General features: G+C 48.0%; 2 protein-coding genes across 2 annotated transcripts; one reads left to right on the top strand and one right to left on the bottom strand.

The window, feature by feature from the left end:
- Positions 1–25: 25 nt before the first annotated feature.
- LOC136507677 (cuscuta receptor 1-like) lies at positions 26–3,133 on the bottom strand. The gene is made up of 4 exons (XM_066502330.1): positions 2,971–3,133; positions 1,196–1,432; positions 872–1,066; positions 26–615 (listed from the first exon to the last, which is right to left on the bottom strand). The coding sequence occupies exons 1-4, from the start codon at positions 3,131–3,133 to the stop codon at positions 26–28; spliced, it is 1,185 nt and encodes a 394-aa protein (XP_066358427.1).
- Positions 3,134–13,562: 10,429 nt separating this feature from the next.
- On the top strand, positions 13,563–14,222 carry LOC136507676 (uncharacterized). The gene has a single exon (XM_066502329.1). It carries the CDS (start codon positions 13,563–13,565, stop codon positions 14,220–14,222), a length of 660 nt encoding a protein of 219 aa, XP_066358426.1.
- The last annotated feature ends 825 nt before the right edge of the window (positions 14,223–15,047 follow it).

Here is a 15,047-nt window from a genome sequence, read left to right as displayed (position 1 = left end):
AACAAACTACAATAAAACAAACAAACTACAGTTGGAGCACCACACGCTGTCCAAATGAATGGCAAAACAACAATGCAACTGTTCCCCAGAACGCAGATACGAATGAGGCAGCAATGATAATATAAAGGATTAGGTCATCAGATGCCTCATCTACACCTTCCTCGTCCAAGGCCGGGCCAGGAGCAGGAAAGCAACGGTTTCCTTGTGACAAATTGTGAAGGTTGGCATTGCCCATGTAGCTCTCTGCGCTGAATGAGCCGAATTGGCCTGAGTTTGGTATGCACCCTGACAAGTTGTTGTAGGCCACTGAGAACACCTCCAGCGACCATAAATCAACCAATTGCCAAGGTATTGATCCAGTCAACTCATTGTGGGACAAGTCCATGCTTTCTATGGCGCTCAAATTTGCAAAGGAAGCAAGTATTCGGCCAGTAAAGAAATTGTGTGACAAATTGAGGGATTTGACATGGCTTAGATTCCCTATCTCCTGAGGGATTTCCCCTGATAGCATGTTTGCAGATAAATCGATACCCGACATCAAATTGAACAAACTGCGGTCGTATGTGTAAAGGTTCCCTTTTGTGGAGAAGCAGCCTTGGAGGTAATACTGGGCACCTGCGCGCCAAGCTAGATCACCGTATACAACAAATAAATATGTTATTTGGGAAACAAGACTGCTCACTGAGGACCAAGAGTCTAGGTCATCTACATGATATCCAAATGAGATGGTGCCAATGCAAGGTGGTAATGAACCTGAAAGCCTGTTGTGTGACAAGTCAATTATATTCCACGGGGGATCTGCCCCTCAAGCCTATTCCTGCCTAATAGAAGCATTTTTATTTGAGAAAGATGTTTATCCAATCAAGATTGCCACAGAATTGGTTATTTCTTAGATCAAGAGCTGCAACATTGGAGCTATTGACAAAGAAACCCGGGAAGCCTGACAAGGTATTTCTCGACATGTTCAGAAACTTTAGTGGTAACTTGCTATCACAGTTTGGTATAGGTCCTGCAAAGAAGTTGTCCGACATATCCAAAAACTGAAGACCAGTCAATTTGCAAATCGCTGGATAAATTTCACCGGTTAAGCTATTTCCAGCAACACTCAAAACTCGCAACCTAGAGAGATTCCAAAATGACACATTAAGTTTGCCGGACAACTTATTGTGTCGTAAATCTATGACTTCCAGCTTACCTGATAGATTGTTAGGAAGTTCTCCTTCAAAATTGTTGCTATCAAGGTATATTTCTAGTCCAGTTGACAAATTACTAACCCCACCAAGTATGGCACCCCCAAAATTGTTGTTTGAGAGCTTCATAATTCCTAATGGGATAGTAAATAAGCAAGTTGGCACCTCTCCAGTAAGCTTATTGTTTGATAGGTCAATAAAATACATGTCCCTGATCATGCACAATGATGGTGGCAAATCCCCTGAAATCATATTATAAGAAGTATTTAGAATTATCAGATATGGAAAAACTAAAAACTAATATTTGCTGGCAGCCGTCCAATGAAGCGATTCATAGATATGTCAATTATTGCGAGATTAGATTGGTGTTGCCACATCAGATCCAATGATCCTACTAGCGAGTTATTTGCAATATCCAAATATTTAAGTTGTGGAAGCTCAAATAATGAAGCTGGAATGCTTCCATTCAACTGATTTTCTGAAAGATCCAAATGTTCAATGCGTGGAAACTTAAATAAGGAATGCGGGATCTTTCCATGTTAGTCGCTGAATTCACACTCTTGGTAGTAGCAGAATTCTTACTCATCGAGAGAGGATGACACTAGGAGTTGGAACAATTTTCTGGTTTATTTCTCAATGCCATGCCAACCTGAGGGATTGGGGGTACATATATATATAGGCTGCTAGCCAGCCAAGCATATGCCAAGATGCTAGTCTAAGATGTTAATATGCTATCCTCTAAGATGCTGTCCTAAGATGCTGTCCTAGCTAAAGATGCTGTCCTCTAGTCTAAGATGCTGTCCTAAAAATAGACCATGCAGCCACAAGGACCATGTAACCAGCATAGCCCCACAAAGACCAGCCAACACATGAGACTTATCCCATCATTCTCCCCCTAAGTCTTATGCGTCGTCTTGTGGGAAAGTTGAACCATCCCGGTCCTAGAGTAGAGCTCAAGGAACTTGATCCTCCTAAGGGGCTTGGTGAGCAGGTCCGCAAGCTGGTCCTTGGTGTTGATGTAGCTCACCTTGATGCTCCCTTCCTCCAAACAGCCTCGGATGAAGTGGTACCTCACCCGGATGTGCTTGCTGCGTTCATGGAACACGGGGTTCTCTGCCAGGGCCAGAGCGGACTTGTTGTCCACCCTGAGCTCCACCGCTCTAGTGTCTCTGTCGAGGAGATCACCGAGCAGTCGAGCGAGCCAGAGCGCCTGAGTCGAAGCGGTGGAGGCCGCTATGTACTCGGCCTCGTAGCTGGATAGGGCCACCACCTGCTGCTTGACCAACTGCCAGCTAACGAGGCACTTGCCGAGGAAGAAGAAGATCCCGCTTGTGCTCTTGCTGGTGTCGCTGTCGCCGACGTGGTCGCTGTCGCTGTACCCAACGAAGTGTGCCACCCAGGGCACCTAGGGTAGTAGAGGCCGTGATCGAGAGTCCCCGCAACGTAGCGGATGATCCTCTTCATAGCCTGCTGGTGCTTCGTCGTCGGTCGCTGCATGAACCGACTAACGTAGCCGACGGAGAATGCAAGTCCGGCCGTGTGTGGGCGAGGTAGCGAAGGCTCCCCACAAGACGCCGGTACTACGTAGCGTCCACCTCCTCTGTCTTGCTGTCACGGCTTAGCTTTAGCCTCTCCTCCATCGGAGTGAGAGCTGGGTTGCAGTCGGTGAGCCCAGCTAGCTCAACGATGCGCTTGGCGTAGGCGGTCTGTCGAAGCATGATCCCAGAGTCATCCTGGTGCACCTTGATTCCTAGGTAGAAGGAGAGAGGCCCTAGGTCACTCATCTGTAAGGTGGCCTTCATCTCTTCCTTGAATGCCGCCACCTCCGCATCCTTGGTGCCGGTGATCACCAAGTCATCGACGTAGACACCCACCAGCAGAGCATTTCCTCCACTGCCCCATCGATAGATGGCTGCCTCGTGCGGGCTTTGCTCGAAGCCCATCCCCTTTAGCATGGAATCCAGCTTGGCATTCCACACCCTCGGTGCCTGCCGCAAGCCATAGAGGGCCTTGCACAGGCGGAGCACCTTGCCCTCCTTGCCGGGGATCGCAAATCCCTGCAGCTGGTGCACGTAGACCTCCTCCTTCAAGTCACCATTAAGGAACGCCGACTTGACGTCCATGTGATGAACACACCAGCCCTCCTAGGTAGCTAGCACAAGGAGGAGTCGCACGGACTCCATCCGTGCCATGGGAGCAAAGGCGTCGTTGAAGTCGACCCCCTCCTGCTGCACAAAACCTCGTGCCACCAAGCGAGCCTTGTGCTTGACGATGGCACCGGCTTTATCCCTCTTCAGCTTGTACACCCACTTAAGGGTGATCGCGCGGTGACCACGAGGAAGGTCAACAAGCTCCCAGGTGCGGTTCTTCTCAACCGCATCCATCTCCAGCTGCATCGTGGCGCGCCATGCCGCGTGTCTCTCGACCTCTGCAAACGACCGAGGCTCGCCATTGTCACACGCAAGATGCAACTGTGCCTCCAGGTCATGAGGCATCAGTCCTGGCACCGGCTGGTCGCCAAGAAGGTTCTCCATCGTACGGTACCGCAACAGCTCACCGTCGTGGTACGTGTCGACGCGCTCCTCATCATGAGAGAGCGGAGTAGCGAGCTCAACCGGGCCATGCTTGACACGAGCTAGTGGTGGAGTAGACGTGCCCGGAGTGGTGCCTGTCGGTGCTGGAGTGTGTGGCGTTGCCAACTGTGGTGGAGCCAACGAAGAACTCATTGCAGCCAAGGTCCTAGCTGGAGAGCGTGGTGCTATCAGAGTAGCAGGCGCCAGGGTCAGTGGAGGCTCGGGGACTGGGGTAGACGCGCTCGCCGAAGAAGAGCTACCTACTCCCCCAGCTCTCTCGAAGTGGACGTACTCAATAGTGAAGTCATCGTACGTCGGAGCCGAGCCGTCGTCTACCGCCTTGTCCTATGCCCATCCTCGCCCTTCATCGAACACAACATCGCATGCCGTGCGCACACGCTGTGTCTTCAGGTCGAGGATGTGGTAGGCCTTCGAGCCCTTCGCGTAGCCGATGAACACTCCTAGAGTGCTCCTGTCGTCGAGCTTGCTGATATGGCCAAGCTCCATGGCGAACGCACGGCAGCCGAAGACCCACAAGTGGGAGACCGCCGGCTTGTGCCCATGCCAAGCCTCGTACAGCGTCCTGCTGTCGAGCGCCTTGGTAGGCGAGCAGTTGAGGATGTAGATGACTGTCACCACCGCCTCTCCCTAGAAGACAGCCGGCATCCCCCTCTGCTTGAGGAGGGCCCGAGCCATCCCCACAACCGTCTGGTTGCATCGCTCGACGACGCCGTTCTGCTATGGGCTGTATGACGCGGAGTAGTGGCAGCTGAATGCCCTCGTCAGCGCAGTACGACGCGAATTCAGCCATCGTGAATCTGCCTCCGCAGCAGCCTGCGCGAGCCTGATGGCGTTCGTAGCCTCTCCCTTGCTACTGAGGACCATCACCGACATGTAGCAGGAGAGGTCATCGACGAGCAGCAGGAAGTAGCGTTGTCCTCTCGGTGTGGCCGGTGTCACCGGGCCACACAAGTCCCCGTGCACAAGCTCGAGCCTCTCCTTGGCTCAAAAGCTCACCCGCTGGGGAAAGGGGAGTCACCTCTGCTTCGTCAACACGCAGACGTTGTAGAGCTGCTCCACATGGTCGAGGCACGGCAGGCCTCGCACCATCTCCATGGCACTGAGCCGCTTTGGGGCCTCAAAGTGATGGTGCCTGAAACGCTCGTGCCACTGCCATGCCTCGTCGTCCCAATGAGCAGCGAGACAGAGGGGTTGTGCCACCTGCACGTTAAGGACATAGAGTCGATTTGTGCTTCTGGATACCTTGGCAAGAAGGTGACGACGATGATCCCAAATCATCATGACTCCATCCTCAACCACCACGCGCGAAACCGTTCTCATCCAGCTGTCCTAAGCTGATGATGAAGTTCCTCAACGCGGGGATGTAGTAGACTCCGATGAGTAGCCTGTGCTCACCAGACACGGCAGTGAAGATGACGGAGCCAACACCCTTGATCTCCACGCTGGAGGCATCCCCAAACTTGACGGAGCCTCGGACGCTAGAGTCAAGCTTGGTGAAGAATTCCCATCGACCGGTCATGTGGTGGGTGGCACCGGTGTCGAGGCACCACCCATCAGTCTTGTTGTTGTCGGAGCCGTTGCCAAGGAGGGCGTGTGCTTTCGGCTCGTCAAGGTGGAGGAGGGCCGCTCTGGCCGATGTCGCTGGAGGTAGCTCGATGCTTGCATGTGCCATGAATAGAGCCGACTCCTCCTCCTCCGCCTGTGCGATGTGGGCCTAGCCGCGTCGTGGCTGTCGGCAGTCCTTGGCCCAATGGCCAAGCTAGCCATAGTTGCGGTAGGCATCGTCTCGTGCCGGCTTGTGCCTACCGGTGGCGCCACCCTAGGCGCCTCTGTGGGCATCACCCTTGGCACGTCCTCGCGCCCCGGCCTGGGAGTCTCTACGCGCCTTGCGTGGCTTGCCATGCTTGCGACCGCCTGTCGTGGAAGAAGGCTCCCCTTCTTCTGGTCACCTTGGCTGGCAAGCCACTGCTCCCGAGTGAGAAGGAGCTTCCCGCCAGTGGTGATGGGCCCCGAGAGAGACTGTGGCTCATCGCTGTCGATGACCTTGAGGCGACCTATCGCCTCCTCGATCGACATCGTGGATGTGGCAGAACCTCCTAAATTTTAGGACCCACAAGTACTTGTCACTGTCCAACGACCTTTGACTACTATGCATATGTTCCTGGTAACTTAAGAAGTCTGTCGGGTGTCCTCGGGGAACCTCGAATCATCCACGATTTCCGAGCAGGATCACATTACAGAATCATTGCAGTATTACAACAGTTTATTCAAATAGATACACCAGAGTAAATACAACAGAAGTCTTATAATAACTTAGTTTACAAACCAGTGGTTTTAAACCTTACAAACTAAGTTCGATAATTAATACAAAATGTAGTAGTGGAGTGGCATTATAGCATAATACAAAACACACAATAAAACTGCCCTGCCCAAGGGCCACATATTTACTTCTCATCGTCAGATCAAACAATAGTCATGCAGCACGATCCAAAACAGATCTGCTCATGAGGCTCACCTGTAACAAGGGTCAATGAACCCTAAGTACAAAAGTACTCAACAAGACTTAACCGAAATAAAACTGAGAAAACTCAGGAATGAAGGCTCAGGGATTCAAGGTATGGCTTTAGCGATAATCAAAGTTCTTTTGCGTAAAAGCTCTTTAACAAAATTCTTTATCTCAACATGTAAAACTTTATAAATACCACATATGAATCTGCCATGATCCGTAATGAGATCATGAACTTCATATCAATTCTTTCTCAAACCTTTCTCAAGTTCCAGTTATTAACTACGATGATGAACAGAGAGTTGAGTCTCTATAACCGAGGAGCAATGACGATTCGAACCGATTAAACCCAGCTGGGAATTCTAGACCACACGACATATGCAGGTCCCCGACCTACATATACCAACCTACCCTTGGATCCTCTAAAACAAGAACGGGTCCGCGCCACCCGAGAATACAGTACTCCACCAATCCAGCCCATTGCCACGTGGGTACACGCTATTCCCGCCATCTCTCCACTCCTAGTACGCGAGTAGCCACTCTCGTGATAGAATAACCAAGTTAAGGCTTACCAGAGTATGTGGTTAGTACTACAAAGTCTCACCTCACACAGTTCAACAACGGACGAACCTTAATCGACACAGGCGGAAAGAAGCCGCTCACAAGACCTCCATGTCTTGTGGCTCTCACACACCAAGTCCGTCCGATCTAGATTTATTACTTCACATTCTCATATTTCATGATAACATAAGTAACCAAAGATCCATTTGAAACTCACAGGTGATAGGTAATCACCCGATTAAGCATGACTAAGCATAACTAGTCATTTACGAATAAAATAGGTAATCAAGGTAGTTATGGAAAAATAAGGTTGGTAATGCACCAATTAGGTTTCCACTTGACTCCTAATCACTTAATGCAGTATATAAAAGCAAAAGTGACAAAATTTGTAAAACACAAGGTAGGGTTAAATGCATCCGGGGCTTGCCTTCGTTGACGGAAAAGTTAGGTTCCTACGACGTTCCACAAGTATTCGATCCGACCTCAACAAGAAGGATTAACCTCCTCCGCAACTTGATTAACTACCACATGTTCACCTTCGTTCACTACATGTAGTGACAATGCCATGTTTAACATGATGCGGAATACGAAATATGATGCTCGATGATGGATGCAAAAATTAATAATTCGAATATAACTTTCGTTCGCGGTACAGTTGCAAGCCAACAAAACCAACTGACACTAACATCTAGGGTTTCGACAAGTTAACTTATTAATGACCTAGGGCTTATGACATAGGTGACTTGATCAAACTGATCTTGAAACCCTATTGGTCACAAAACATGATCAAAACAAGATCAAACCCTAACCTAACACTTAGGCTTTGCTTTTATTCAATTTTGAATTAATTTGGAAAAATAAGCTCAAAATGTACTTGTTCCAAATGACCTCAAAATTTTATTCAAGCTTCCTCATGACAAATTAGTGTATCAAATAAATTTCATAATTTTTGGAGTTATACAATGCTCTACAAAAATTATGGAAATTACATTTATCAATTAATTGACTAAATTTTGGAACATTAAAAATTTATTCAAATTTCAAGTTTCATATTTTTAAACCATAATAGAACATGTACAGAAGCTACACACAAATTTTTGGAATTTTTGGAGCTGTAATTATTTTCCTATGAATTTCCAAAGTTGCTGCACTATTCAAAATCTAGAAAATAAGAAATCTCCCTGTTCTCTCTCTCTCCCTCTCTCTCTGACAGGCAGGACCCGCATGTCAGCGACACAGAGAGAGAACGCGGTGGCGCTACCGACTCCAGCCAGCCAAACACGCCGGCAGTGAGGCTTCGGCGAGGCAGACGGTAACTGCACGACCAACACCACCCCGCGAATCTACCCTGACCCCTAGAACAGCAGCAGGCACACCAGAGGAAGCTCCACGCCAGCCATGGTGGCCACGGTGACGCGGACACGGCGACACACGACACAACTCCTACTACGACATGGTAGAGGTTAAAGCGGAGCGAGCATCACGCTCAGGAACTCACCACGAACACGACGGTATGCTCGGTGAAGGTGGAGAAGGACTGGAGTGGCCTGACCACGGTGAGGCAAGGTCAACGGTGGTTCGGCCGGCCGTGAGGAAGAAGGGCGTGGACAGTGAGTTCCCGGCAGAGTCAAGCGTCAAGGATGGTTCGACTAAGTACGCAAGGAACCAGCGGAGCTGTGGCAAGCGTTACCGAGGATTGGAAGGCGCTATGGCGACGGCAAAAGCTCAATGGAGCTATGGCAACGGCGGTGGCGGTGAAAACAGAGGAGGAAGAAAAACAACGACGATGACGTCTCGATATTTATAACGTGGCTCAGAAGCACAAGGAAGCCACAACAAAGCCTTTCCCCGCGCCAGCGCGATGCCACAGACGGCCACGACGCGCCAGGAAGCAAGCCGAAGGTCGCCGGCGGTGTAGCTTAGGCGGTGAACACTGTTTAACGTATTTATAGAATTGCCATCCGTCTAAATTTCTAAATTACTCCCAAATTTGTGTAACAACTCAAAGATCTCCAAAAATAAAGTTGTTCAAAATTCAAAGTTCTACAACTTTGCTTTTATAACCAACCCCTAATTCGGTCTACATTTTGAAATGAACTTTTATATTCAAATAGGGGACATTTAATGAATTACGCCTTTTCGAATTACTTCAAATTTTTCATAACAACTTTGAAAACTCTAAAAACAAACTTTGTATAACTTGACAAGCTCTACACTTTTGCTTTTAGGCTCAACCCTAAAATATGCTTAGATTTTGAAATGAGTTTTCAGGGTAGGGTTTAAATGCTGAAAATCAGGGTTTTCTTGAAAATTCAAATCCAAACCAAAATTTGAACTTGATTCAAACAATTCAATTCAATACTCATAACATAAATGTAAACTTGTTTTAGTGAATGCATATCAAAGTTTGCAATATGACCAATGCCTTGCAATGCATATGATGACATGTCCTGTTTTTTAATATTTAAACACCCGGGGTGTTACAATCCTCCCCTCTAAAAGAAATCTCGTCCCGAGATTCAAAGCCATAGGATAAGTAATGGAAAAGGAAATGTGTCGTGAGAACACATACAAAATCTATCCATAAAACAGCTAAGGTCTCTTTACAAAACACAATTTATAACAACTGAGCTCAATTAACATTACTCTATATTGACGCAAGAAACTCTAGAATTTTTTTAACAAGTAATCTTCTGATTCCCAAGTAGCTTCTTCTGAATGTTGATTCCATTGTATCTTAGTAGAACTTGATTGTCCTCCTTCGAGTAACACGATCTTTCTGATCCAAAACTCGAATAGGATATTCGGAATAAGTCAAATCTGGTTCAAGTTCCACTCCTTCAACCTCAACATTCTGTTTAGGCACTCGGAGACACTTCTTCAATTAAGAAACATGGAACACATCATGTACAACTAAAAGATGTTCTGGTAATTTCAAGCGATATGCCACTTTTCCATACCTCTCTAAAATTTGAAATGGTCCAATATATCGAGGTGCCAACTTGCCTTTAACACCAAAACAGGTAACTCCCTTCATTGGTGATACTTTCAGATATACAAAATCTCCTTTGTTAAACACCAATGGTCTACGTCGTCTATTCGCATAACTCTTTTGTCGGGACTGAGCTATCTTCAAATTACTTTGTATTTGCCTAACCTTGTCTTTTGTTTTCTTTCACAAGGTCAACCCCAAAGAACCTTCTTTCTCCAGGCTCAGACCAACTCAGCGATGTTCTGCATCTACGACCATAGAGTGCTTCAAATGAAGCCATTCTAATGCTTTTCTGATAACTATTGTTATATGAGAACTCGGCTAAAGGTAAGCATTCATCCCACTTATTGGAATAGTTAAGGACACAACACCTTAACATATCTTCAAGTACTTGATTGGCTCTTTCAGTCTGTCCATCAGTCTGCGGATGATAAGCTGTACTATACAGTAGTTTGGTACCCAATGAAGAATGCAACTGTTTCCAAAAGCTGGAGACAAACTGTGTACCCCTATCGGACACAATAGTCTTGAGTACTCCATGGAGACTCACAATTCGCTCTAAATACATCTTGGCATACCGTATAGTGGGATATGTATTCTGGACTAGAAGAAAATGTGCTGACTTGGTTAGTCGATCTATAATAACCCATATTGAGTCAAATCCCTTTGATGTCTTGGGTAGACCAATAATAAAGTCCATACTTATGTCCTCCCACTTCCAAGATGGAATAGGTAATGGTTGTAATTCACCAGTAGACCTCAAATGTATAGCTTTCACCTTTTGACAAGTATCACACTTAGCTATATATCTAGAAATTTCTATCTTCATTTTGGTCCACCAAAATCTTTGTTTCAAGTCATGGTACATCTTGTTACTTTTCGGATGGATAGGCTCTACACTTTGAAATGAACTTTTGAATTCAAATAGGGGACATTTAACAAATTACGCCTTTTCGAATTACTTCAAATTTTTCATAACAACTTTGAAAACTCTAAAAACAAACTTTGTATAACTTGATAAGCTCTACACTTTTGCTTTTAGGCTCAACCCCAAAATATGCTTAGATTTTGAAATGAGTTTTCAGGGTAGGGTTTAAATGTTGAAAATCAGGGTTTTCTTGAAAATTCAAATCCAAACCAAATTTTGAACTTGATTCAAACAATTCAATTCAACACTCATAACATAAATGTAAACTTGTTTTAGTGAATGCATATCAAAGTTTGCAATATGACCAATGTCTTGCAATGCATATGATGACATGTCCTGTTTTTTAATATTTAAACACCCGGGGTGTTACAGTGGAGAGATCCAGTAGTGACTCGATCGAGCGAGCCATCTGCTTGTACTTCTTGGGGACGCAACGAAAGAGCTTTTCGATAGCTCTTTCCTCGCCGTAGGTGTCATCGCCGAACTGCACCATCTTCTACAACAGAGTGTTGAGACAGAGAGCAAAGTCATCAACGTCCTCACCTGGGTTGAAGGCCAGGTTCTCCCATTCCTTGCGAAGTGCCTGCAGTGTGGACTTGCGGGCGCGGTCGCTGCCGATGCGTGCCGCAGCGATGGCGTTCCAAGCCTCCTTGGCAGTCCGCTTGTTGGTAAGCGAGAACCGCATCTCGGGCGGGACTGCAACGATGAGGGCATCCAGCGCCCGTCGATCTAGGTCGTAGTCGACGTCGCCGTATCGGACTGCCTCCCACATGTGCCGCACCTGGAGCTTTACCCTCATCACCGCAGCTCACTCGACGTAGTTGGTCTTGGTGAGAGTAGGCCACCCACCGTAGGGACCGACGTCTCTGACAACAGCTTGGAGCCCGTGGTAACCACGGTACTGATCCTAGGAGAGAGAGCCACGCTGCTTGTGAAGGCCGCGCTCCTCATCGACCCATCAGTACCGATCCGGGGAGAGAGAGTCACGCTGCCTGTGAAGGCCGCGCTCTCCATCGACCCGTCCACCACCGTTGCCGTGCGCGCCTCCTTCAGGAGCGCCGCCGGCGTGTCCGCGCCTGTCTGGGCTGCCGCCACGCTCGTGGGCGTGCGCGGCTGCCCTAGGAGCGCCACCGCTATGCGTGCCTCCTCCAGGAGCGCTGCCAGCGCATCCACGCCTATCTGGGCTGCCGCCATGCTCGTGGGTGTGCACGGCTGCCCACTGCGTCGCCCGCGCTCGCGCTACCTCCCTCTCTAGCAGCTCGAGGTCCACGTCGGTGGTGTCGTCAGCGGAAATGGAGCTGCCGATGCTGCCGCGCAGAGCCTCAACCTCTGCTGCCGCCGCACGCGCTACATTCACCGTCGCCGCCGCTTCCGCCTCCGCTCTGGCTACTGCCAGCTCCGCCGCTCGCTCGTGTTCCTCTGCCGCAGCAAGTTCGGCCTCCTGCCGACGTTGCGTGCTCGAGGCGACCGAGCGCTGAGACTACCCTGCGGACATGACGCGCTACCTGGGGGGCTGCTGCGTGGGGAGAGGGCTGCTTCAGACACGGGGGAGGAGTGAGCAGGAGCGGCCGGAGCTGCTGCTCGCAGCTGGGGCTGTTGTGTGGCTGGGAGAGAAGATGAGCAGGAGATGCTCAGGCTACATGACAGTACGGCTCTGATACCACTTGTTAGTCGCTGAATTCGTACTCTTGGTAGTAGCAGAATTCTTACTCTCATCGAGAGAGGATGACACTAGGAGTTGGGACAATTTTCTGGTTTATTTCTCAATGCCATGCCAACCTGAGGAGTTGAGGGTACATATATATATAGGCTGCTAGCCAGCCAAGTATATGCCAAGATGCTAGTCTAAGATGCTAATATGCTGTCCTCTAAGATGCTGTCCTAAGATGCCGTCCTAGCTAAAGATGTTGTCCTCTAGTCTAAGATGCTGTCCTAAAAACAGACCATGCAGCCACAAGAACCATGTGACCAACATAGCCCCACAAAGACCAACCAACACATGAGACTTATCCCATCATTCCATTCAACCAATTTCTTGAAAAATCTAAATATTCAAGGCGCGGAAGCTCAAGTAAGGAAGTCGGGATCATTCCACTGAACCGATTTCTTGAAAGATCCGAATGTTCTAGGTGTGGAAGCTCAAACAAAGAATCCGTGATCCTTCCGCTCAATTGATTTCCTGAAAGCTTCAAGTATAAAAGGTATGGAAGCTCAAATAATGAAGCTGGAATGCTTCCATTCAGCTGATTTTCTGAAAGATCCAAATGTTTAATGCGTGAAAACTTAGATAAGGAAGCCGGGATCCTTCCATTCAACCAATTTCTTGAAAGATCCAAATATTCAAGGCGTGGAAGTTGAAGTATGGAAGTCGGGATCCTTCCATCCAATTGATTCCATGAAAGGTCCAAATGTTCAAGGTGTGGAAGCTCAGAGAAGGAAGCCGGGATGCTTCCATTCAATTGATTTCTTGAAAGATCCAAATATTCAAGGCGTGGAAGCTCAACGAAGGAAGCCGGGATGCTTCCATTCAATTGATTGAAACCTAGATACACTTCTCGCAGGTTCTTTAGTGTTTTGATATCTGTCATGATGTAACATACGATGTAATAAGTAGAAACAACAGCATCACCTATTGAAAGAAAAGAAAGAAAGAATGTCAACACAAAAGAATGCTAAAAGTCAGTTATGTCTGTAGCTGTGAACTGAAGAGCACCGTTCAAATTGCTTGATTCAAGATTCTGAGGCGTTGCATGGGAGGGCCTGGGTGTGGCATATCACCGGGCCACGCACCATGAGGCTCCTCAACAAATTCATCACCCTTTGGAACATGGTCGAGCAGGTGCAGTTGACGCCGGGGGTGCCTGATACCTTCTGCTGGCGGCTTACCGCGGATGGGCAGTACTCCGCGTCGTCGGCATATGGAGCTATGTTTGTTGGTTCCTCAACACCACTCGGTGCAAAGCTAATTTGGAAGATCTCGGCACCACCACGCGTCAAGTTTTTCTTCTGGCTCGTCCTGCATGGTCGCTGCTGGACGGCGCACAGGAGATGTCGCCACGGCCTGCAAGCTGACGACGCCTGCATCTTCTGCGATCAGTCCGCAGAAACTATGGACCACATCATCTTGGGGTGTGTTTTTAGTAAAGAGGTGTGGGAGACATGTCTGAGAAGGTTCCTTCTCCATGGTCTCGTCGTCGTCCAGGAGATGGGCGTCATGCTCTGGTGGACTACCTCCAGGAAGCGTCTGCCCAAGGAAATCCGCCGCGGCTTTGATTCTCTCTTCTTCGTTGTTGGCTGGCTCTTTTGGAAGGAGAGGAACGCGCGAACTTTCCAGAGGCTTGCTTCATCGCCAGCTCAGTTGTTGGACATCATCGAGCAGGAGATTTCTTTGTGGTGCGCTGCTGGCTACAAGCACCTAGTGGCACTCGACGCGCGTCGCCGTTCGGGCTGAGCTGCCTATTGCCTTGTTTAGTCGCCAAGGGTGCGTTTAGTTACCCAAAATCTAAACTTTGGCACTATGCAAAAAGAAGATTCTCCGTCACATCAAACTTGCGGTACATGCATGGAGTACTAAATGTTGACAAAATCAAAAACTAATTGCACAGTTTGGTTGTACTTTGCGAGACGAACGTTTTGAGCCTAATTAGTCAACGATTAGACAATTATTACCAAATACAAACGAAATGCTACAGGGCACTACAGTGCCGCGCAGTGATTTTGCCACTGCCGATTCCGGGCAACTAAACGAGGGCCAAATTGTTATCATGTAATCACAACCGCGTGCGTTAGTCGGTCTGGGGCGTTGGTAACGGGTTTTCCTAATCTCCGGTTTACCGTTACCCTGTTTTTTTTTGTAACACAACTCTTCTCCTGCTCAATGAAATACGTGCCAACGCGCGATCTCAAAAAAAAAGGGAGGGCAATTTACCAAGAGATTCCAATATATTATTCCCAAACAAGCTGTTGTAATTGAGGTCGATATACCAAAGCTTTGTCAATCCTTGAAGACCTGAGGAGTTGTTATATAAATGATTAAATGAATAAGCTGGTTAGGTACAAAGTAATGTTCTAGTGGAAAAATAGGGAGTTACACTTACACACCATTAAAACCTTGTAAAGGAGCAGAATTGGAAGATAACTCCAGGAGCTGAAGCTCATGAAACGAGGAAAAGATTGCTAAATTGACATTCCAGCATCCATCTGAGCACGCTTGATCTTCGGTAGAGTCTGGCATGGGGTTATATATATTGGCAAGGTTGAGATGCGATACTCGTCT

Source organism: Miscanthus floridulus, chromosome 15, assembly GCF_019320115.1.
Source record: "Miscanthus floridulus cultivar M001 chromosome 15, ASM1932011v1, whole genome shotgun sequence".
Lineage (NCBI taxonomy): Eukaryota > Viridiplantae > Streptophyta > Magnoliopsida > Poales > Poaceae > Miscanthus > Miscanthus floridulus.
Note: the sequence above shows the minus strand (reverse complement) of the source record. Positions and strands in the feature narration are given on the sequence as shown.

Coding starts and splice junctions, on each gene's coding strand:
- LOC136507677 (XM_066502330.1), bottom strand. CDS start 3,133: ATGGGCTTCGAGCAAAGCCCGCACGAGGCAGCCATCTATCGATGGGGC. Junction 1,433..2,970: donor GAAGGCCACCTTACAGATGA/GTGACCTAGGGC, acceptor ATATGATTTCAG/GGGATTTGCCACCATCATTG. Junction 616..871: donor AAGAAATAACCAATTCTGTG/GCAATCTTGATT, acceptor CTTGGCGCGCAG/GTGCCCAGTATTACCTCCAA.
- LOC136507676 (XM_066502329.1), top strand. CDS start 13,563: ATGAGGCTCCTCAACAAATTCATCACCCTTTGGAACATGGTCGAGCAG.